A 24854-nucleotide genomic window follows, 5' to 3' on the forward strand; every position below is an offset into this window, starting at 1 on the left:
GCTTCAGGGTGCTTCTGCTGCTTCATCGATGCAGGAGCAGCCAAAACTACATACTTCAGTTGAGGGCAAACACCAACTAATTGGGCATAAAAGCTTTTCTAGGGCCTGTGTCATTCTGGAAAAGTAATCAGCTCATTTAGCAGGAGCAGCCTTCATCTGTGGTATTGCAAGCTGAGCAAAAGCTTGTTTATCTTCTGTTGTTGTCATAGTGGTGACATTTTGCTACTCTAAAATGTGTAATTTCCCTTAGATGCATAAATGCATGCTTATTTTTAGCATTCTTTGAGTGCTATTTATAATGCAGAGAATATGAATTGTCAGTCCCAAACCAATAAGCCAGCTCACAATGGGCAAAAAAATGTAAAATCAGGCCTTGGATTGTAAATTCCTCCAATCTGGGGACTTTTTTTTTTTCCTCCCTCTTCCATTGTACGGCCTTTGGAACATCTATTGTCATAACCCTAACATACTTGTTCACCATTGACCTAGCTGTAACCATTGATGTGCTATATTAAAACAAAGATTTCCAAGTAGGATTTCCCCTTGCAAGCCCCATCTCCTGAAAGTGACTGCACAATCCAAACTGTGTGAAATTGAAGAGAAATGATATCTAACCTCCAAACTAGCTCTGTTTTGAGCAGGAGGTTGGATTAGAGACCCTGTGATGTCCCTTCCAACTTGAGCTACCATACAATCCGGAATGGAAAAGAATGACAATATGTATGGGGAAGTAGAGAGCCAAAAGCTCTCTGACATCCTGTTAGATCTCATGAAGACATAAATTAAGAAAGAAGTAAAACCTTTGTGCATTTTTAGACAGCTACACAATAGCTGGGAGGTGACAGTAAGGGCAGTCAATTGTAAAGAATAACTTTGGCTCTTACAAGTGTTTTTGATTTCTGTTAAGCAGTAACTGTTCTGGCAGAAACTAATCAAATTAAGAATCTTTTGCAAGACCATGGAATCAATGTTCAGAGCATTGCTGATATCCATCCACTCAGAGTGCAGCCAGCTCGCATCCTAAGTAATCTCTACACCATGCTAGGTAGGTATTTAAATATCTCTATTGCCATACTGGGTATTTTTATATTTCTTACACACTGCCTCAGGTTCTTTGATTTAAAAACAAACAAACCAAGAGGAAATAAAACCTTGCATTTGTATAAAGAAGGTTAACAAATTTATAACAACGGTCTTAAAAAATGACATCATATTCTGCAGGGGCTACTTCCAAAGAGAAAAATCTGGCTCTAGAGGCCCTAGAGGCCTGTGGTCCCTCTGTGCCAATTTGATTAACTAAATGCACAAAACCTCAAACTTGTTTTAGTTAAGTTGAAAATCTGATAAACCTTTGGCCACCGCTGGCTCTTCTGGTAATACTTGTTGGAATGAAAGGGGTCTTGGCGAAAATTTGTTGCCTGTATTCCTAATTGAACTTACTTTTACAACTTCAAGCAGGCCAAAAAGTCATGACTCAAATCTGTTGCTGTTACTGGAAAGTAAAACTGGGATGCAGTGGATCTGTATTGGTAGATTCCTTTGCAGTATGGACAAGGAAAGCTAGCTGTATCATGCTTCCATGATTCATGCTTCCAGTCTTGAGCATGTTTCTGTGGTCATGTAGTTTATGGATAACGTGGAAGAAGATAGCTTATGCTTTTGTTTGTTTTTCAGTGGTATGTGGTCTTTGTTTTTTTAACAGAAAGTAAGAGGGCCTTCAAGTAAGTGTTAGACATTGAGCCTTATATGTGAAGAAGGGAACTTGTATATACTGTTTTGGGAAAATAATTTGTTTTCTTATTGCAAGGAACTTCTAGTAAGTTTAACTTTTACAGGGCTTTGCTGATGTTTGCAGTTATTCTGTAGAAGTTTGAAATAGCTTTCTTTCACTAGTGGGGGTGAGTAGGGTAACTTGACACAGAGATGTACTGTTTTCAACAGTGACTTCTTTGGCAATGTTCACAAGGATTTCTTTTCAGGCATTTAGTTGCTGGGCTTGTGTTCCTTGTCAGATGGATTCAGGTCAGCTCCTGGATGTTGGAGCAAAAGCTGCAATGCAGAACACTAGCTTATAAGCCCCATTGAGAAGAGTGGGGCTTATTAGCCCCGTGAAAGGAATCAAAATTTGTTCTTCAGTCTTTTACCATCAAGAATTTTAAGGTTCTATAATGAAAGCACTGCAGTTTGTTACTTGTTGATGGTCTGTTTTTTGAAGACATACTTCTTGTCGTTTTGGGTGGTGAAGCTTTGGGTGCTGAGCAATGATTGTGATTAGAATACTTAATTCCATGGTCAGTGAAGCCAAACTTTTAATTTTTAATCAGGCTTTTGAAGTACCCTGGCTACTATATTGATGGTTGCTACAAAACACACCACTCTGTAGCATCGCACTCTTATCTATCTATTGCCTTGCAGAAACAAATGAAATAGGTCTCCATGTCTGAGACGGCTGTTGCAGAAAACCAGAGAGGAAGTGTTAGATGATGTTTTCTTCCTCTTGTCAGGTCGGAATGAGAACATGAAATTAAGTGGGCGGCCACACCGACACATTGGAGTGCTGGGTACCTCCAAGCTGTATGTGATAAGAAACCAAATATTTGCTTTTACCCCTCAGGTGAGTATCTAAATCTGGCAGGGAAATCCCTGTATACTTAATGGCTAATTATTAGGGAAGCACTTTGCTTTCATGTGCTATCATTCCACTTCAGATAGAGCAGGGCTGATAAAGCAAATGTACTTTGCTTTGTGTTTTTATTTTTTTAAGAGCTTTGGATGATCAGAGTACTAAGACTACTGATAAATCTTTTTTTCCATCATACAGCATCTAGCTTCTTTGGCTTTTGGCTTAGATTTGTTACTGATCCCTGCCTGAACCAACATTCTAATGAAATAATTCAAAAATAGGTCACTTAACATTTTCTTTCTACTGATTTCTTAGATGGAAAATGTACATTCACTTAAGTATGCCAAGTACTATAATCCCCAAGACACTAAGACATAATCTTTCCCTTGTTGAAAGGGTCACTGATGTTGAGTAAAGGACATTCTTTGTTTTCTGCTTAGTGTGCTTTTCATTGTAGCTGGAAGTTTGGATCCTCCCAGAATTAGTGGCTCTTTTCATACGTATAATGAAATACTACATACTTCTTGTAGCCTTATTGTAATAGTTGTTACTAGAAGGCCAGTGGGTCATCTACTCCATCCATGTGCAACTGGAACAGGATAAAGAATGCTCACTGCCTGCTGACCTTATGTTTGATTAATATAGTCTTCAAATTCCAGTGAAAGAGATTCAGTGGACTCAATTGACATGGCTTCTGCAATGCTGCATAATGTCCAGATTTAATTGTATTTTTTCTGCAAATAATGTTCCTTCTTGTTCTTCCTCCAGTCAATTGATTGCAGCAGGCTTTGTAAGATATTTTATATGTAGGAGGATTGACTATTGTGTTGTGTTGTTCCACCACACTAGTATCCACTTTCACAAACTAGGGAAAAGTTTCTCAGAGATGTTATTTAAAACCAAAACCAAAACAAAACATATCTTTATTTAGATCTTGTTATAAACATATTCAAAAATGGGATTTATCTTCGAATCAGGAACATGCTTATCCATATTAGACTAAAACCTCCGTAAAGTCTTCTGTTGTACTTTTCAGTCAGACATTACATCCTCCCCCTTTTTCTCTTTTTGACGGAGTGGAGTTTGTTTAATTTCACTTTCCTGAGGTTAGTAATTAACTCATCTCTGTTGAAGTTGAGTAATGTCCACAGATTCTCTGGTTTTGTAATTTGTACTTCATCAATTCTGTAATGAAAACATCGTTTAGGAACAGGGCAGAGGCTGCTGCCATTTAAATATCCTCTCAGCCTGAGAAAATGGTTACTAACTACCACTGGAAAGCAGTTTTTGAAGCAGTTCAGCCTTTTCGGATGCTTTTCTTCATCCTACTAGTGTGACAAGCTTTGCAGAAGTCAGGATATGTCTGCCGCTTCCTTGCGTGTGCTGTCTTGTTGCTCTTAAAGAGTGAAGTTAGACTGGTTTGCTGAGATTGCTTTTGATCTGACTATTTGGTCAACTTGCTTTATCATTTGCAATTCTCTTGGCAATGGGCTTGTCTGGTGTACATTACTCTGGCCTTCCTTTCTAAACACAGGCAGTATATTTGCTTCTCTCTGGATGTCTAGACTTGTTCTCTCTGAGTTCTTAAACCTAACTACTAGTGGTTCAGAAATTATTTTGGCTGCTTCCTTAAGTTGTTCTAATTAGTTTCTTTATACTTTACCAGCTTGAATTTACATGATATTTAACATTTTCTTCCCAACCCCAGGCTGAACTCCTGTCGCTCTTTTAAAAGCGGTATTACAGATCATATTTTACTACTTTTCATTTGTCAATAAAGGGGGGCACTGAATGATTCAGCTTATCTGCATCCTCTCTTCCTATCCTCTTTCTCTCTTCATTGAAAGATCTACAGATTCTGTGTTTTCCAGTTACTTCTGATGTGTTGACAGACTGTTTTCTCCTTGTCTGTAATGCGTCTTACCAATCAATGTTTATTTTACATTCCAGCCTTTTCCCTCTTCCACCCTTCACTAATGCTTCTGTGCTTTTAACATTCATTGTGGCTGATTTGTCATACTTTTCATTGTTTTTCCAGCTTTTTAAAATTTCCATTTCTGATGATATAGTCATAAATAGTCTCTTGTTTGGCTCTTGGCCTTCCTTTGTAGTGAGAATGCCACCATTTACCACTGTACATAGAATACACCTTTTTTTTTCCTGACCATCTGTCAGGTGTTCCTTTTCTGCTTGTCTTTCAGAGTGTTTCTAAGAGATATACACTCGCTAATTCCTGGTCCTTAGCATGCACTTAAGCCTGTTTTTGTTTGTATTGTTGCTGTTGGCTTTTCCTTCCACATTTAGACTACTTTAGTCTTTCAGATAATAGACTACTGTAATTCATCACTGAGAAAATCTCCCTCATGGGAGTTATCATCTACTTTCTGTTTGTACAGCTTGTTTTTTTCACCATAAGCCTATAAATGTAAGAAAATACACTTTCTGCAGACACATGAATTTCTTTTTTTTCATAGTGACATGCCTGGTTAGGTTAACTCACATAATCTGTGCTGTGGTCTAGAATAGTTCATGTGGCTTTTGTGAATGACTTACAAGAGGACATGGAAAAAATTACAGAGAGTGCTGACAACCACCTACATGCTATATTTCTCTCTTCTCTAGTTTACTGACCAGCATCACTTCTATCTGGCTCTAGACAATCAGATGATTGTGGAGATGCTCAAGATAGAGCTGGCTTACCTCACTTCTTGTTGGAGGATGACGGGGAGACCAACTCTGACGTTTCCCATCACCCACACAATGCTTGGTAAAGTTGATTTTCTTTATTTCAAGCACAGTAGATTGTTGTGGAGGAGTAGGACGTGGGTAGGTTTGAGAGGAGACAGATGGTGTGACTGTTTTAACATCTGAGTTTTAACATCAAAAGTGCAATTTAACTTTTTCAAGTCTGCTGAACTTTGATGACAGGGAATCCTTCATTTTGTTTTTATTCTTCCTTAATATCCCTGCATCTTCGCATCATCTCCATAGAGATGCTGTCCAAATAAATTTTATGGTAGGCCTTTTGGAACTTGTCATGAGTGGAAGGGCTTGGAGTTTATTTGATTTTGTTCCAAACTTTTTTTGAATAAACTAGTATTGATAACACTTGCAGGATCTGTTTTAAATTTGGTGTTTGAAGAGATTACTTAAGAATGTGTTGGTAAGATTCAAATTCTTCCATTGTTCTTTTTCAGTTGATGATGGTACTGACATTCATCCAGCAGTTCTTGCTACCATACGAAAATTAGAGGATGGTTATTTCGGTGGTGCAAGGTAATATGGTAACCCTTAAGTGGTTCTGTGATTTTTTTTTTTTTGATTATTTTTTTTTTAATTAAATCATACACAAGTCACAACCACATTTTAACTTGTGATAGTGACAGATCTTGCACTGGAGCTTTACAGAGAGAGCAGTTTCAGCTTAAATTGTTCTGTGGCAATCAGATGATAGCCAGACGTTAGGTGCAATGGGAAGATGGGGAGATGCGACACCTCTGACTACCATTAATAGATGGTGAAAACGCAAAGGCATTTAATGTCTTTTTTTTTTTTTTTCCCCCCTCAGTTTTCAATATTAATTGAAGGCCTTTAGTTGCCCTACCTTCCAAGTTGGAGGACCATCACTTGGGGAGCAGAGACTTTCCATTTGTTGACACCAAAGTTTAAGGAACTAATTGTATGAGTTGAGTGTTTACAAGTCTATAGGGGCTGGTGGGACTCATGTCTCAGTACTGAGGGAGTTAGTAGATGTTACAGCAGGACCCCTCTCAATTCTCTATCAAAGTTCATGGGATTCTAGGGAGGTCCCTGGTGACTAGAAACTGGCCAAGATTTTTTTTTATTATGTACATTTATAAGAAGCCAAAAGACCATGGAAATTATAGACCTGTTAGTTTAACTTCAGTACCTGGAAAAATTATGGAGAAGAATAGCCTAGGTGCCAATGAAGGGCAATTAAAGGATAGCAACAGCCATCAGACCCGCTATCACTGATTCAGGAGGAAAGTCCTGTCTCACTAATTTGGTATCCTTCTATGGTAAGATGAAGTGCTATCCATGCTAGTGGATGAAGGGAAGACAGTGGGTATTGTTTTTATGGATTTTAGCACGACATCTAATACTGTTCCTCTCAGTATCTTTTAACTATAAGATGAACAGGTTCAGATCATGCTGGGTAATAAACTGGCTGAGTGGCAGAGCTCAAAGGGCTGTAGTGAATAAGGCTGCATCTGGATGGTGGCCAGCCTCTAATGGTGTTCCCCAGGGCTCTAGTCTATGGACGGTCCTGACATTTTTATTGGAGATCTGGATGCAGGAGTTGGATGTATCCATAGCAAATTTGCTGATAATACATAACTGGGAGATTCTCTTGACTCTCTGAGGGCATCTAAATACTCTACTCAATGCTCTGATCTATCTAGACTCTCTTTGAGAGGTTTAGATAGATTAGAGCATTGGGTGATCAACAACATCTTGAAATTTAACGTGAAATAAATGATTCTGCTGTTGAGACAGAGTAACGCCAGATAGTTACAGACTAGGAGCTGAGTGTCTGGAGAACATTCCTGCAGAGAGGAATCTGAGAGTGTTGTGAGCGTTACCATAACACAGTTAAGTGCAGTTAGTAGATAGAGCAGTACTCAGCAGGATCTGCAGCTACGTTTTTGGATTTATTTTCTCCACATTGGTTATTTACTTCTTCATAGTTACTAAAGGTAGATTTGACTGCTAGATCTCATAGATTTGGAGCTGTTGAAAGCTTGGTGAGCATAGCCAGTATCAAAATGGTGTATGTTAGGTCCCTCCCTCTGGCATACTTTCCTGTTTGCAGGGTGAAGATAGGCAAGCTGTCAGAATTTCTTACCACATCTTTTCATACTCATCTGAGCTTCCTGGATCCAGACTGTGATATAAAACTATTTGATGACTCTCATGGAGGCTGTTGTAGCCCTGACAGTGAATATGGAGGCTATCCAGCAGATTTCTGTGAAAAAGGTAGTAGTTTTTTCACTTTATTTTTTTTTCTCTGTTACATTCTGTAGAGTAGACGTAGAGTCTGCCCCAGCATAGAGTTTGGGGCTACCTACAGCACAAAATCTTATGTATGCACAGTTGATAGTTACTCAGGTCTCTCATACGTCAGCTCGAGGATAGTATGTGCATGACTTAGTTTGAAGGAGGTTTTGTGAATTCTTCATACATCCTCGGTGTGGTACTGAACAGTAACTGCTGTAGTAAAGCTGAGTCTGAGAATCAGCAGGTGGGAGGTGTGTAGAAGATGCTGGAGGTGTGTAGATGCTAGAGGGAGTAAAGAGTGTGAGGAGTCGTAGACAAATTCGTGCGCAAGAGCTGATCTTTGGTCAACTAAAAAGGAAAATTCTTTTGATCTCTTTCAAGGGGAAAAACAGTTTCTAAACTGTTTAAAAACTATCAAAAATTATTTACATTTTTCTATCCAATTTGTTCAGCTTAAAAGTCTCTTGCTTATTCTTATGTTTTTGTGTGCTCTTCTGTATAAACAAGAATAGAATGATGTGTGTGAAAAAAGAAAGCACTGGTATTTGATAGGTTTCCTTACATTTAATACTCATTTTTTTTTATGTATGTCTTACTAGAAAGCCAGGATGAGCTGGATCAGTATATAAATGATATCCTACAGAGTACAGCACTGAAGTCGTATCTACCTCCAACTTCAAAGACTGCTCATCAGCCACTTGTGTTCAGTGCAAACCATTCCACACAAGAGATACTGTCAATAATGGCCAAGGCAAAGGGTTTGGAGATTCCAGGTATTTCTCTCTATTATTTGCCATGGGTGCTAAGAGGGATAAGTTCAGTTATTTTCAAATTCTACTATTTGAAGAAAGTTAGTAGCACAAGTGTGTTGTAGCTGTCAAGAAGAGAGTCTGAAGTTGTTGCTGTAGTGCCCACAGTATCCCATATCATGCATATCATCCATATCATAACCTGCAGTGAATCAAAGTTAATGTTATGGAAACTAACTGGTTGGATAGAATTTTAGAACATGAGTCAATTAATTTTTTTTTTGTCTTTGTACAAAGGCAGACAAATAATATACTTTCTTAATCCAATGAAGTTGTGGTGAAATGAAGTGTTTCAGTGGCATGAAACATCAGTATGCACATGTATACTCTAAATCTGTAAGAATAAATGGAGTAGAGATGTGATCCTCTGTTAAATTTGACATATAAAGATAACAGAGCACGAGCCTGCATTCACATTTGTCACTTCAATTACAGCATTTTTTCAATTAGACCATTTTCTCCATATGCTAAGTGTGTTAGCATGTGTTTTAGCATGTTTACTGCAAAAACATTTGAAATACTTGTCAGGATCAGGTCATTCATTTGTAGGACACCTCAAGCACGGACTGCCATAAGAGGTATCAGTTCAGCATGTTGTGCCTCAGCCTTTGATGTGCTAATTTCAAAAGCTCTTGGACCAGGTCTGCAGGAAGGAAAAAGTTCAAAGTGTGAGCTTGTCTCTTGAGTTCCATGGACAACATCTTGAAAGTGTTGCTTAAGTTAACTTGACTTTCAGAGGTATTTCTGTTGTTTTTCATGGTACAATTGCTTCATATTGGTGGTTTTGCTTTTCTGCATTACTGCAACAAAAGTCTTTTAAGTGTTGTCGTTGGCTTTGATTTCCAGCTGTTTCCATGTCTCTTCCAACTAAAGTTTTGAACACGCACCGGAAGTCTTTGAATCTTGTTGATATTCCCCTTTCCCTTGAGAAAAAGGTAAACCGTGGGATTTTTTATGCTGTTTGTGTTTTTAGGACTCAGTATTTTGCATCCACCTGGTTTCCAGCCAAACTGTATGCTAGTTCTCGTTTTGTTACCTTGACAGCAAAACCATCTCCCTGGGGCAGTGGGTAGGGGGTGGTTGTTGTTATTTTTTGCTGGGAAGTTTTTTTTGTTAAATAGATATTATCAAATTTATATATATATTGTCTAATAAACAGTATTTGTATTAATTTCTAGCCAGGAGAGTAGCATATGAAAGGATAACTGTCATACAGCACCAGCTGAATCCCACTATTAAGCATGAAGGGCAAGGCTGGGCTGGGTATTCTGTCCTAGTGTGTGTGACTGGCTGCTGGGGGTGGTGGCATGAGGTTGTATCCAACCTGCTAGAAGATTCTGTTCTATGGGCTTTGTCTGTGGAGGCAGTATTTCGGGACTGTACAAATAGCTGAATAGCTTGTTAAATAAAACTTGTTCTCATCTAAGAACTCACTGCAGTGTTGCATCACCTGACTAGTTAACATGCTACTTCCAAACCATTGGAAAATTTATGATGGTAACATCTGCATAACTAAAGCATTGCAATTATACAGATTGGAGACAAGACTAAAAAAAAGAAAACCACCTTAAATGTTTTCAGCAAAAAAGTGGTATCTTTCTGCTTTATTTCATTGCAAGTAGCAGTGTATGACAGGAAAAGTATATTTTCTTTACTTTTATGAAAAATTTTTTTGTCCCAAAAATAGCTTTCCTGGTCGATTGAACCAAATGTAGAGACAGACAGTCCATTCTGGGTGCTGTGTTTCTGGGGATCAGACTTCTTTTCATGTCTGCCAGTAATCTAAGAAAAACTACATGATATGTCTATATTTCAAGTGCAGAGTTGTGTTGCATGTTTGTTGTGTTCTTTAATGGGGAGCTACAGATTTTATCTGCTGCTTTTGTCAAGGTCTATTATTGATTTTCATCCCTCTTTGTTATCAGGACCATGAAAAGGTTTTGAACTTAGCTAAAGATGCTCATGGTGATTTGGATTGCAGGAAGCTTGTTGAGCAGCTGAAGGAATGCCCAACGCTCCATGATCAAGCAGATATCTTATATATCTTGCATATACTAAAGTGAGTTATCTGTATATAGACTTCAGCCCCTTAAGTTTGGCTACAGCTATTTGATTATTGTTGTGCAAAAGGTTGTCACTGTTCAGGATTGTGTTTTCAGGGAGAAGTTAAAATGTTTAGTGCTTTAACAGAAACATTTTCAGTTAGCTTGACTGCATAAATAATTTGCATTCAGAATACATCTGTGCAAATTTCAAAATTGATTGACACACAATTTTGCCAAAGTGGGAGTGGAGGGATACTAAATTTTGTTATTTTCTAACTAAAACGCAAATGCAGTTTTAATGAGTACTCACTGTTTTTTCCTCTGATCCTTCCATGCTTATGTGCATAGTTGACTAAAACTTGGTGTTCTTCAAAATGTTTCTGGAAACAACTCAGGCTGCTGGGGTTAGTAAAAAAAAATTGCTCATTAAATGGATTTGAGCAAAATTCAAACACAGATCAACAGAATTATCTACTAGTGTGTGCTAACTGGCATTTTTTCCTTATACCATTGGAATCTGGAAAAATTTGGTTTAGGTTGCAAAGATATGCATTTATTAATCACAAATGGTCTTCCTTAATGCTACAGAGATTGTGTTAATGTTTATCTTAGTCTTTCTCCTGTGTGGGCCTCTTCTTTGATCTTTCTATTTTCCTAAGCAAAATATTTAGTAACTCTTAAAAAGTAAAGATCCTGAAAAATTACTTTTTTGTTGTTTGTTTGTTTGTTTGACTGTATGTAACACCCTTAGTTTACTTTCTGTGTGGAACTGTGTCCCTGTTGGGCTTTGGTGAAATGTGTCCCTCTAACTGGAGCTGAAAGATCATCATGTGCTTGGAGCCACTGTCAACTAGAGGCACCTTTTTTCATAATACAGTGAATTTCAAAACTGGAAAAGGAATGGAAAACTCCATTGATTCATCAATAATGACACAAGCAGTGTGGAAGTCTAGTTAGTAGCTAAGAATGAGGCAGGGAGAAATACTCATAGAGGTCCCTGTAGCGTCTGAAAAATGGGTACCATGTTTATTAGTACTGAAAACAAGTGCTGAATTTCACTCTTAGAGAGCAACATATGGAGCATACTTCCATTCTTTCAATCTCCTTCCTAGTGCTGAACTTAAAGCCAAATGGGAAACTTAAAGCCCTGGAGGTTGCTTTGTAGTCACAGGCTTATGGCCAAGTGAGCTAATATGAGAGTTGCTGTTACCAAGAGGTTTTTGCCCATGTGTAGCTGATCTCTGGTGAAGGACTGCTGTGTCCCATTCACTTCACCCAAATGACTATCACACAAATGAGCAATTCAGTCAAAGTCTGGTTGCTCGTTGTGTGTTAAGACTAAGCAATGTAGTGTTTTCTGCTTTCTCTTTCTGTCTCTTCCTCAAGGACCCCTTACTTGTTTGATCTAATGGAAATGATCTGTTTTCCTGCAGAGGCCCTGATTGGGATACACAGCTGAACGGACAATATGGAGTCACTGTTCATTGCCTGCTCAATGAGCTCTACAGAAAGGCAGGCCTCAATCAAGAATGGGGCTTAATCCGTTATATTTCTGGTATACTTAAGAAGAGAGTGGAAGTCCTGGCAGAGGTATGAGATAGGAATAGTGTTGATTCAGATTCCTGCCTGAAAACAGGACTACTCAGTGAGGCACAAGTGCCAGTGAGGATCGTGTTTGTCCTCTTCTGGTCTTACTTCGCAACAAACCTAGTGCAGCATTTGCCAGTAAACACTGTTTGCTTTCCTGATCTAAAATCTTGTTACAACCTCTCTCATCTGTACTGAAAAGTGTGCTAAGGTTAGAGTGTAATGAGAATGTCAATCTGTAAGTGATATTGTGAAGGCCTCATTTAATCTCTGTTTATCCAAGCAGCTTAATTATGTGTGTTGAAAGCTGTAGTGGTCACTGTTAATTGCTTATTGCTATTGTGGTAACATGAGCACTTGGAGCACCAGTATATCTTAGTGCTAGAGATTATGCAAAAACACGCTGCAGTGATTTCTGTCCCATTAGGCAGGCAGTCTTTAGTGTGAGTGGCAGTACAGAGGCATTATGATATCTGGCCCTACTTAAAATTAACAAGAAAGATCCGTTGAAGGGGTACAGATTTCATTTGGAACATTACAAAACTGTTCACTCTGCTGTTTTAGGGATTCTTTTTCAGTACTTAATCCTGCATATTTCCAAAAAACTCTTTCTCTAACTTCTGGCCATTTTCAAAGCTTTGATAGTCATACCTAGAATGGCCTGTTTTACTGACAGTTGTATTTGCAGGGAGCAGTTTGCAGCAGTCACTCTGCGTGATACCTCGTTAAGTACCTTTTCCATCCTCAAGGCAGTACATGCTTACAAAAAACCTGTGTACATTAAATTGCAAAGATATTGACAAAGAACTGGAGAGGATGAGAGTAGAGGTATATGCAGTTTTGTTACACGTTAAAGGAAGGAAAATAGACTCAGAAAAATATGAAGAACATTGCTCAGTGAGGTCTTTGATTCAGAATAATGAATTGGGTAAATTAAGCACTCACTTTTGCAGGAAGTATAAAAGATTAAAATGCTGATACTGGAGGAATTCTGGTATACAGGATTATTTTTTTATTTTTGCTAATACTTCCATTAATAACTTTTTTGTCTTAAATAAAAATGAAATATTTACCTTTTGATAAAATCCTTTATTGATCTGCCAGTCCAACTGGAGAGCATAATAATTCTGCTGCTGATTTCAGTGTGAGGAAGCAGGCTTTCAGCCTGGGCAGACTCTTGACATCCTGTTAACCTCAGGGGATATTTGCCAACTGGTTAACAGCATTCTGCAGGATCTGCATATCTAGTAGTTAATAGAAATGCACTTAGAAATTGCTAAATAAATGCTTCATTTTCTGGAGTTAAAAGCTGTGTCACTTTGGCATGTCTCAGTAAAAAATCTCTTGCTTTCTATTGTGTTGCAATAGGCATGCACAGACCTCCTGTCACACCACAAGCAGCTTACAGTGGGGCTGCCACCAGAACCCCGTGAGAAAATCATTACCACGTAAGTTGGAGCTTCATTTCAGTTGTAGAAGCAGACTGCCTTTCAGCTTCCTGCTGGTACCGTTCTGCTGCTCTCACCTTGTTTTATTTTTCAACTTCAGAAAGAATTGCAGCCACCAGTGCAGAAAAGTCTGTGGTGCAAAGATGTTTCTGGTTGACAGCAAGTGCTGGACTTACTGCTAACTGTAGTTTGCCCTCTTACAGCCCTCTGCCACCTGAGGAGCTCACAGATCTTATTTATGAGGCCAGTGGCCAAGACATCAGTATTGCTGTCCTGACACAGGTACAGAGCACGGGGAAAAAAATGGTTCTTTAAGCTGTGCCCAGTGTAATGTCAGTGTTTTTCTGAGACTGGGAAAGCTGGGATGACCCACGCTGAATGGGAGCTCTTCTGAATTTGTCCTTACAGGAAATAATTATGTACCTGGCAATGTATGTCCGATCACAGCCTAGTCTTTTCATGGAGATGCTCAGGCTCCGCATTGGTCTGATAATTCAGGTGATGGCCACTGAGCTGGCTCGAAGTCTGAAATGCTCAGGTAAGAATAGCTTTATTATGGGAGATACTTCTGGCTTTATTTTTGCTTCTTCTCAGTCACTAATTTTTCATTTGTGTTAAATTCTGTTGTAAACTTCTTCATTTACATACACAGTTAAAAACTGAAAATAATTTCTCTGTTTGGCTTAATGAAAGATTCCTGCCTCCATGCACTCTGTCAGTCTGAAGTAGATGTTAAATACTTAAACACCCTGACTTTCAGTGCTTGAGGTGCAGATCACGAAATTGCAAGTATTAAGGGACTAATTTCAATGAGAATTAGGACACTAGGTATCTTCAGAATATTTGAGCCTCGATTATTCAGCATTCTTGTGGGTTTTATTCAGCATAAGTTCTGTCCTATAGGTCATCCTTCTCCCTTGGAATGTACATGGTTGAAAAATATTTGCTATTTGGATTTCAGCTAGTAATACTTATACCAGGAGATCAGTAAAAATACGTACCTCATAAGACTCCCAGCTGTTGCATATGCATTGCAAAAAAGCAAAATTAAGAAACTAACAAGTTGTACAGGATGAAAATACTTTAAGTAGAGAGGAGAAATCATGATTGAGGTGATATCTGAAAAACCCTTGACGAATTTTCCATATCAGAGGAATTCAAATTGGTCAGAAGTCAAGAAGAAACAGTCATCAGTGATCAGAAGTGATCAGAAGTTAATGTGGTGAATGTATAGTCTCAAATGCTGATGCTTAGGAGCATGATCCGGACCATATTTATGTGGCTCAGCTCATTGTTGTGCCTAATGTATCAGCACACCCCAAGGGGGAAGACTCAATGGAAGCTTATTTTAGACAGGCCTCACTATGGGCACCGCTGATGTCTTCGACCAAACTCAACGGCTGCCTACCTCTGGGGAGGTGTTTGTCCATTAGGAGAAGTTGGTAAATGGAGCCAAGTAATTTTCTGGGATAATTCTGTTTCTCCATGAGGCGCATTCAGACAACCCTGTTTCCCCCAGAGCTAAAGCTGACTATCAGAAGCTGCTACATTCACAGTTCAAAGCCTCTTTTTCCCATAGTCCCTTTTGTTATTTCTTTGTAAGCCACTCTCAGCTTCACTGCTGCTTTTTCCATGTTCTCCTATGGGAAATTTGTCTGTGCACTCCTGTGCCCATGCGTATGTATGAGCTTTTTCTCACACTTCGAAGCATCATCCTTTAATTAGAGAAAACACCACAAGCCTGCCATTTGCATGCATTTCTTTATGGAAAAACTCTGGCTCTGTAATTTAGATCTGAGTAAGATCTTCTTGTGGGAGGTGGCTGCAGTGCCTTTTCAATTGATCTGCTCTGTGGAGGAGCACCTGCTTTTTCATCATCACCGTTGGTGAGATTTCACACAGCTGTGATAGGCTGCTCAGTAATGTAACCACTATCATCTCCATTCAGCGTTGCTTAGTCTTGAAATGTGTTTTCTTTGAAATGACTCTACATATTAATTTTTTTCTAGGGAAGCGTTATCTACAAAAGTAAATGTGATGGAATTTCATTCAGTCAGCAGTTTAGTTAGGAGAGCCATCCATAAAGCATCCTATAGTTGTGTTTGATTTTTATTTTTGTGTGTGTGGTTTTGTTTTATTTTTGTGGGTTTTTTAATTTGTTTATTTTGTTATTTAAACCAGGTGAAGAAGCTTCAGAGAGTTTGATGAATCTAAGCCCTTTTGATATGAAAAATCTCCTACACCATATTCTCAGTGGAAAAGAGTTTGGTGTGGAAAGAAGCTGTAAGTTATCCAATTGGGTATATGTTAAATGGGAACTGTAAATATATAGAGCTAGATTGTCTAGTAAGTAGGAACCTACCATCTATGCATGTAAAATAGGAGCACAGGTAACGTACTGAGCAGATATATTGCATATATCTGCTGCAGGATAAAAAACCACATATGATGGAAACTGTCCTACACAGTAGTAATGTTGTATCAAGGCAGACTTTTAAAATGAAGAAATTTAATGTGACCAGAAGGAAGATTGTGAAAAGGACATGTCCATTCTGCCTCCCAGGAGTGGATCTATGATCTCCAATATTTCCAGCTGGGTCTTAAATCCTCACATACTTAGTGCAACTCCAGTGTCTTTTGAAGCTATGATTGTTCTGTGTCTTTGAAGGTCAAATCTTAACATCCAGCTGTGGCTCTCTACCTCTGAATTGACGTAATCAAGTTTGAATTATTGATGTAATTTGAAAGCATTCTGTCAAAAAAAGCACTGAATGGTTGTGAAAGGATATGCTTTTATCTGTAACTTCTAGACACAATTTTGTCTTTTTTCCTACTGGTATAATTTCTAAAATGTCCATTTGCTTCTTTTAGTGCGAGCTATGGATTCTTCTTCATCTAGCCCTGCAATTTCTATTCATGAAATGGGGCATTCTGGAGCAACAAAAACAGAAAGAAGTGGTATTACTAAATTGAAGAGTGAGATGAAGCAGGTGAGGGTTTTCTGTTAGAAAATGTAGCTGTTCTGGAATGGCGTTTTATCAGAGTTTTGTGTTCCTTTCAGGAAGTTGTTTTTAATGCCAAACAAAGACATTCTTGGTAAATCACAGAAATTTCCAGTCACTCTTTGGTTTAAAGCTAATAGAGGGCAGGAGAGAGGGCTTCTTCCAAAAATGTAGCCTCTTCTTTGTCCTTGTTTCATGTACTGAATATTGGAACTTAGCAAATAGCAAAGTCTACTGCATTCATGGCGTCAATTTTTAAACAATTTTTTATCATCTTTAGCTATAGAGAAATCAGCTGCACGTTTCACATAGATTTTCACATAGGTGGTTTTCGTTTTCATTCCTCTACTCTGCACAAGTTTTTAATGTGGTCTGTGTGCCTTCTAGAAAGGTACATCTGGAAAAGAAATCTTGATGGTTTTGCTTTTTCTTTTCCTGTTTTGTTTTTTATGGACAGGAGAAATGTACTTCATATTCTAGCAGTAATCCAAGTTCAGTATTCTTAGTTACACAGCAACTGATGTTAATGAGAGAAATGAAAGAAGACACGAAGTGTTCTGGATGAGTGTAACTGATGGTTTTATTGCAGCTGGTTTTCATTTTTTTTTTGTGTACATGTGTTTCTACTAGTAATTTTGTTTTGCTCTGGGTAAATAGGGAAGAGGTGAAGTGAAAGACATTGATGGGAATTAAGTGTATTATATTAAAGATATATTTCAAAAACACGCTTTCTGCTGAGAGCTTAACAAGCAAGAGCATTTACTCTGAGGCCATTTGTGTAACTTTCTAGGGAAGTATGTGGTGTTATCATTTATATGAAAAAAAAATGCTGACTGAGCTTTTGGAGAGGAGGATCGTTTCTGTATAATCCTTGACACAGAACATTTTATGCTGATGTAAAGATCAGTTCATAATTCTTTTTGTGACACAATCAGGGAAGGCAAGGTGTGGGTGAAATTTGTGTTTTGTACCTTGTGAGATCTGGTCGCTGTGTTTGAGCCACTCTGGTGCCTTAGTGTTACTGCGGCCAAGCCTGCCTTGTCCCCTCCTGTGGTGCAGCAGTGCCTGTGAATCTTCTGCAGGGTTCTAACTGCAGACCCTGGGTGACCTTGGTAGCTCCATTTGGGCATGGCTGTTAGTCCAGCAGCCTACTGGGAATGTCCAACCTCAGTGCCTTTCCCAGAATGAACATGGACTGAGCGCTGGGTGGCAGCATTAAATCTTAAATACAGGTGTGCACCTGCAAAGTTTGTCAAGGCTGGAAAGGTACCTCCTTGCGTTGCTTTTGCATTGGATAGGTGCTTTTTTTTGCACAGCAGAAGAGTTGGGTGTTCTTGCTTTTATTTCCCCTCACCAGTCCATGCTTGTTGCTTCACACCACGTCTCAATACATTTGTGAAATACCATCTTAATGTCATAGTGGTTGGAGGGAGGACAACCAACTTTGTGTCAAGAGGAACATTTTGAGCACTATCACCAGACAGAGCTCATGCGTTGAGCATCTGCAGCTCTCCCATTTGCTGCAGATGGTTCTGGAATCTGTAAACGCAGCCTTTGCCTGTGTCTGAAGCTGTCGTGGCTTTCCTTTGAGTACCTGAGTCTATTCCATGCTCCTTGCCTTTGCGCAGATGGATTACATAACCTTGTTTGTGTCTTGTTGTGTTGTGACTGTTTGTCTGACCTGTTGGTGTCTGTTTTTGTTTTGTAGTTCTTTCATGAGGGCCACTCCATGTCCAGCAGCATGTTCACTTCCAGGGTAAAATGACATCTGCAGTTCTGTTCCTGCTCTTCACCCTACGTGTGTCTGTTTATGTCTGCATACACGTGTGCAAGGACCTTAGCTCTAACCACCTGCTGCTTCTGCTCTGTGAAAGCTTCTTTCAAACCCTCTTTGTGTAGTTCATCTTCACTGGGAGCCTGTTCTCATTAGTAATCTTTTAATAGCTCGGTCTCACATTTAGATCCACTTAGCTCTTCCTAATAGTAAACAGCTGAAGCAGATAAAGCACTGTCACAGATTTAGCTACCTGATTATATATTGCAGGTGTCATCAGTATTTAAAAGTAACATAGCATTTATGCTGGCAGTCTCTGGCTGATGGTGACCAGCACAGTTTCAGAGTGCTGAAGCAGGGATTTTATAAGCTCGGGCTGTCGTTTTCTTTCAGGGCAGAAAATTGTAGCTCTTAAGCTCTTGCTGTTAAGAGGGAATATAATTGTTTAAATATTTTTCCAGTAGAAACCTTAGCGATTTAAATTCTGAGACTCCAAATCTGTCGCCAGGAGACAGAAGGTTTGAAGGTTTGCAGCTACGTGTTCATTTTGAACTGGTGGTTGTGATGAGTGCACCTCTGCACTCTCCTCAGTGGCACAGCCCTCAGGTGCTCTAAATACCATTACAGAGCACCCCAGAGCATGTTGCTGCAGCCTCTCTCTTCCCACACAGCAGTGCAGAAAGAGAAGATTCAGCTGCATTTGAGAAAAGTGCACAGAAGTTTTTGAATGAGATCTCTGCCTGAGTAGTCAAATGAATTACTGTTTGTGGATAGATTTCTGCTTTGCCATGGACCCTCCTGTGTCCTCTAGTGCTGCAAAATGAAATGGAGGAGATTCTGATTATCTCAGTCAGTGTGTAATAGTAAGAAATGGGGGGCATCAAGGGAACACTGCCTACATCTCACTGACACCTTTGTTTTCACTTATTGATCTTTCTGTGGAGCTTGGCTCTGTGGAGTCACTAAGCATATCCCTTGCAAACATGCACTTTTTGGTGTTATTTCCCATTTTCCTCAGTACCGTGCTTGGGCAGTTCTGTACTCAAAGAGGATGGGATTTCAGAAGGGACCATCAGTGAAGTCCTTCCTGGGCTGAAAGTAATGGATGTGCAAAGAGGTACGAGGGAGGCAACAGAATAGCACAGGGCCTGGGAGAGTGAAGATGGACAGCCTGCACGTATCCTGGTGTGACAGTAACAGTGAGGATGTGGTGGCATTGCCACATCTTTGAAGATGATTTGCTGCCTAACTTAGTCTTCAAATCTGGTAGAATTAAAATAGAAAAACAGTCATAGAATCATTAAGATTGGAAGAGAACATTAAGATCATTTTGTCCAACCATGAATCATGACAATAAAGGAAAAGAAGGTTGACGTTTACAGAGTTGGGTGTTGTAACAGTATGACCACAAAAAGTTGGTCTTTAATCAGCATATATTAATGGATTGGTTTCTGTGGAGGACCTCACCATGGACCCACTGACTCTCTTACAGCACTGAGCCTGAAGTCTGAGTCAGACCTATCAGTAAATCCCACCAATGAGTGCAGCAGTAACACTGCCATGCCAGACAGCTCATACTTGTTAAAACAGCCATGCCTTGTGTTGAATCGAGCAGTTATGCCTTGTGGCACTGCTGGCTCATTTTTTTTGAGAAATGACTGAAGCATGGGAGAAGTGAAGTTTGTCATGAAAGGGGAAGAGTGGAATGAGTCTGCTCCGTCACCTTGTATGATGCCGTGGCCTGTGGTTTTTCTCCTGGCCCTGAGCTAGCACTGTAGCAGTACAATATCTTCACAAGCAGTAGCACCCGTGGGGGCAGAAAGCAACTAATTGAGGCTTTAATGTTTCTGACAGAGGAGCAGTACTCCACCATCTCCTTCCAGTACTTCTCCCACCAGTTCCAGCAGAGACATTAGTTGGGGTGACCGCAAAGGGCAGTGGCTGCGCAGAAGAAGGCTTGATGGTGCCATTAACAGAGTTCCTGTTGGCTTTTATGAGAAAGTATGGAAGATTCTTCAGAAGGTAGGTTGACAATTATAGCAGTAGGAAAACAAAGCAGCTTATGGTAACATGGGAAGATGGTGTTGCTGGCTAAAGTTTGTCTTCAACTGTAAGACTAGTGGAAACGAGTTATTGGTAGCAACGTATCTGTAGAAGATATAAGGGCTTCATTAATGCAACTTCACATATTTGCTTGAAATTTTTTTTTTCTCTGAAAACACTGGTGCACAGTTTTTTGCTGATCAGTTGTGTTTTACCACTATTTCGTATCACTCCTGGCCTAATGCAGGCTGTGCTCACTGCCACTGAGGGGCACTGTAATGCAGTGCAATTCCCATGCTCCTGCTGGAAAAGGCTGCAAAGAATTAGCTTGGAGGGAGAAGAGGGGAATTAAGAATTTCTCTTTATTTCGAAACAATGCACCTGTTCTTCTGCTTTGCTGGGTGTCAGTGTTTGGCAGCCTGCAAAACTGAACTATTCAAGCCTACACCATTGCGGAGATGTTGAGCACCTGCTTTGGTTGTCCTAAAATCAGTTGTACCGAAACTGTTGGTTTTGATGTCAGCCAAGATTAATCATATGTGACCACTAGATTTAGATGAGATTTTTCAATACAGTGAACGTCAAATTATGTACACAAAGTATTGTCGTCTTCTTAGTGATTTTTTGTGTCTGAGGTACCCAGATATGCCATTCTTTAGCCTGCCACCCCTTAGGTCATATCCTTTTCTTGTGTGTCACACTCACTATTGCTGACACCATCTCCATGACTGTTTGTGGCACATTTCCAGCAACCACAACATATTGACATCCTTGAGTTGTGGTATCCTGCATTTCAAACACTTAACTAAATGTTGTTTTAGTGAAAAATGAGAAATAAAGGTTCTCAGTTCCATGGTTTCTTGTCATGCTTTTCCATTATGTGCCCCACAGAAGGTTCTCATTGATTTGTTTTCGTCTTCTGTCTGGTCCTTGCTCTGGTGGCTCTCCCAAGGAATTTCCTCCCATTCAGTAGCTAGAAGGGAATAAAGAACATTGTGCAAGTGTTGTGTAAGGTTATTTCTGACAGTTGCCAGGCTACATAATAAACTCTTGAGCAAAGGTGAGGTAGTAGTTTTAAGAGGTTTTGTTGTTGTTTTACTGAAATTTATTACATGTTGGCTTGGATCATTCAGATTTACTTGCAAGAACTATAATTTCTGTTCATTGTCAAACTGCTTTTGTTTCAGTGCCATGGTCTGTCCATTGATGGGTATGTCCTTCCTTCTTCAACCACCAGAGAGGTACAGTAAAATGCCAAGGGTATTTTCCATCGTATGGCTGAATGTTTGATTTGGCAATGTAAGATGCAGAGCAGGGCTGATGCTGCAGGGTCCTTGTAAGACCAGCCACTCTGGGAGGAGGCTGAGGTGGTGATCTTTCCTCCAGCATCCCCCTGGCTTCACCAGAGGCTGTAAAGAAGAATTTTTCCTCCAGCCGCACCTGGCAGTGAGTTTGTGGAGGGTTTGCCCCTTTGCTGTGTCTGCTGCCTGTGTGCCTTCACTGACAGCAGTTTGCTTCCTTTGTTTCTGAGGGTGGTGGAAACAGCTGAAGAGAAGGGCTGGAATTTTCAGCCAAATTTAAACCTTATTTTACAGAATGGAAGGCTTTATTTATTCCTATTGTAAAAATAAATAGGCTTATATTTTTGGTATGTCAGACTTAGACAGTATCTAATTTTGCTGTTTAAAAGAATCAAACTAAATAAGCACAGACCTTCTAAGGCAACAGCATTTCACACAACATCCATACAGCTGTGCCAGTGAGAGTTAGGCTGTTCTGCAAGCAGTAGAGCTGTGTGTTGGTGTTAAAGCACATCCAATCTCTACAGTAAATGCAGTTTTGCAGCTAATTTGAGGTACCAGAGTGGTGCTTGGAAAGCAGAATGCATGAGGCTGTCTCATTAAGAGCAAAGAGATGACTTTGATGGCGAGTTGACCTCATAGTGGCCTTTCAGTATCTAAAGGGGAGCTATAGGAAAGAAGAGGATAGACTCTTTAGCAGAGGCTATGGTGATAGGACAAGGAGAAATGGTTTCAAGCTTGAAGAGGGTAGATTTAGGTTAGATATAAGGAAAAAGTCTTTTATAGTGAAGGTGATGAGGCACTGGAACAGATTGCCCAGAGATGTGGTGGAGACACATCTCTGGAGTCTTTCAAGGCAAGGCTGGATCAGGCCCTGGGCAACCTGATCTAGCTGTGGCGTCCCTGTTCATTGCAGGAAAGTTGGACTAGATGGCCTATAACAGTCCCTTCCAGCTCTAAGGATTCTATGATAATTTGCTAACTAAGCATCAGCAGTCCCATATACAAATAAAGTATGTATGTGTGATGGGTCACAGGGCTGGAGCAGTTTCTGGAAGCTGCACAGCTGATTGCAGGATCAGGGCCCAGTGACAGAAAGTTTCTGTAAGTGCTGAAGCCGTACAAATGTTTTGTTTACTCCAATCAGTGACCCCACATGAAGAGAGGAGCTTGTGATTCAGTGCTTGGGGGGTGGGTGGGGGAACTGCTCTTTTGGGTTTGTCAGTTTCTTTTTCTTTCTCTAACTTGCCAGATGACCCCATGTGAAATCAAGTTTGCTGTACATGTGGAGTCTGTGCTGAACCACGTCCCCCAGCCTGAGTACCGGCAGCTGCTGGTGGAAGCCATTCTCGTCCTCACGTTCCTGTCTGACATCGAGGTGAACAGCATTGGGGGAATCATCCATGTAGACCAAATAGTGCACATGGCCAACGACCTCTTCCTGCAGGAACTGGTGAGTCCAGAGTGCAAAGGAGGAAAGCCATCACATCTGAAATTTGTCCCCTGTTCATTTTTGTGTGTGTGATGAATTTGACCAATTCATGCCCCAGTCAGCTGCATGCAGCTCCACCTAATTGTAAAAGAACATTGAGAAAGCTAAGCACGAAGTGTTCAAATTATCAGTATTTGAGTAATCAAAAAGAAAAAAAAGACAAAATTTGTGAAGCTAGATGTTCCTTATATACGTGGGTTTATCCAAATAAATAGGTAAGGGTGATGAGGCACTGGTAGAGGTTGCCCAGAGATGGTCAGTGGCCTGTCTGTAGAGATATTCAAGGTCAGGCTGGACAGGGCTGTGAGCACCCTGATTGAGTTGTAGGTGTCCCTGTTCATTGCAGGACAGATGGACCAGAGGTCTTTAAAGGCCCCTTCCATCTCAAACCATTCTGTGATTCTATGCGTGTATACTGTAATAAAGGCTTCAATGAGGGAAGGGAGGATTGCTTTCTGTATTCAGCACAAATGCAAAATCATCATGGGGTCTTTTAATTCCAACAAATAAGCATAACTACCTAACTTTCCCTGTATCTTTTCTTTGTATCTTTTCAGAAATCATACGGAGCTACGGGTGGTATCTTGGAGAAGGATGTGGCCACAGGAATTTGCCACTTCTTTTATGACAGTGCCCCAAGTGGGGCCTATGGGACCATGACGTACCTGACAAAAGCCATAATTATTTATTTGCAGGATTTCCTGCCTAGCACAGGCTGTGTGATGCAGTAAGCAATGTCTCACTAGGGAAAAGAGGCCAGGAAGCTCCTCCCTATTTTGCTGCCATGAGCTTGTTTGCTGCATGTGTGTCAGCAGATACACCAGTCAGTGTTATATTACCTGCACACCTGCCTGAGGGGGACAGGTGGGTGGAATGTGCCCTCATTTTAAGGGAGGGTGTGAGAAAGAGCAAATAAAGAGGCTTATTCTGCCTAAACTGCATAAATGTAATTCGTATTAAATTAGCAAGAATTAGTTCTGCCAAGGGGGAAACAGATTACTCTGTGGAGATCAAAAGGCATAATAAAACGAGGGAGCTGAATCTCAGGCACTGAGTTTCCCAAATAAGGGAAATAATGGAACTCATTAGTTTTTCTCCTGCCAATCTGTAAATGTACATCACTGTGAATCACTAATGTGCAGTGTGAAACATCCAGGGGAATGTAAATGAAAGGAATTGGGAGAACTGGAAACAACCAGGTAGTATTTTTAATACACCTTCACCCTGATTCTCATCTCGTTTGCAACTCGTTAGTGCAGGGCTGGCGCACTTACAATAGCCACTAATTTGAGATGATAGCAGCTCTCAGGGAGCTGCCTTTCTCTTTAATCTGAACAAAGCTGCTTCCTTCCCTCCGCAGGCACCGTCTCAAGACTCCAACTGCTCTGAGGTGACAGGGAATTTTATGCTGTATTCCTTTTCTCTGAACAGAGAAAGATAGACCTCAGCCACTCGAGCACCCTTCCACCTCTCCTGATCCTTTCCTTTGCAAATAGCCTCGGAGCTGAGAATGACGTAATTGCCGTCCTTCCGGTGCAGGGAGAGTTTATGGAAAGCTTTGATGTTTTCCTCTCTCTCTTGTTTTTCCCCCTTTTTTTTTTTTCTTTTATTTATTATTTTTTTCTTTGAAGGCACACTTGTCACTCATGGCTAGGAATGAGCTCTCTGAATGTCTCCCTCCAGCCATCTACCAGCTTTGAGCCTGTTATCA

At 40.1% G+C, this 24854-nt stretch overlaps 1 protein-coding gene across 5 annotated transcripts in view; it reads left to right on the forward strand.

The window, feature by feature from the left end:
* PHKA2 (phosphorylase kinase regulatory subunit alpha 2) overlaps positions 1–24079 on the forward strand; it is a 37889-nt gene extending 13810 nt beyond the window's left edge. The window contains exons 14-32 of one of the 5 annotated variants that reach the window (XM_085211293.1): positions 908–1045; positions 2505–2614; positions 5246–5390; positions 5821–5899; positions 7458–7621; positions 8242–8415; positions 9298–9386; positions 10377–10510; positions 11930–12086; positions 13452–13531; positions 13735–13813; positions 13940–14069; positions 15713–15814; positions 16403–16521; positions 18242–18289; positions 20162–20329; positions 21538–21591; positions 22904–23104; positions 23701–24079. In XM_085211293.1, coding sequence (XP_085067419.1) covers positions 908–1045; positions 2505–2614; positions 5246–5390; positions 5821–5899; positions 7458–7621; positions 8242–8415; positions 9298–9386; positions 10377–10510; positions 11930–12086; positions 13452–13531; positions 13735–13813; positions 13940–14069; positions 15713–15814; positions 16403–16521; positions 18242–18289; positions 20162–20329; positions 21538–21591; positions 22904–23104; positions 23701–23874 — 2345 coding nt within the window. In that variant the 3' untranslated portion in view covers positions 23875–24079. Of the gene's footprint in view, positions 1–907; positions 1046–2504; positions 2615–5245; positions 5391–5820; positions 5900–7457; positions 7622–8241; positions 8416–9297; positions 9387–10376; positions 10511–11929; positions 12087–13451; positions 13532–13734; positions 13814–13939; positions 14070–15712; positions 15815–16402; positions 16522–18241; positions 18290–19325; positions 19425–20161; positions 20330–21537; positions 21592–22903; positions 23105–23700 lie in introns of those variants that run through there. The other 4 variants (XM_085211300.1, XM_085211305.1, XM_085211313.1 and 1 more) reach the window with 4 other exon arrangements.
* Positions 24080–24854: the final 775 nt, after the last annotated feature.

Source organism: Meleagris gallopavo, chromosome 1 (genome assembly GCF_905368555.1).
Source record: "Meleagris gallopavo chromosome 1, MGAL_WU_HG_1.1, whole genome shotgun sequence".
Lineage (NCBI taxonomy): Eukaryota > Metazoa > Chordata > Aves > Galliformes > Phasianidae > Meleagris > Meleagris gallopavo.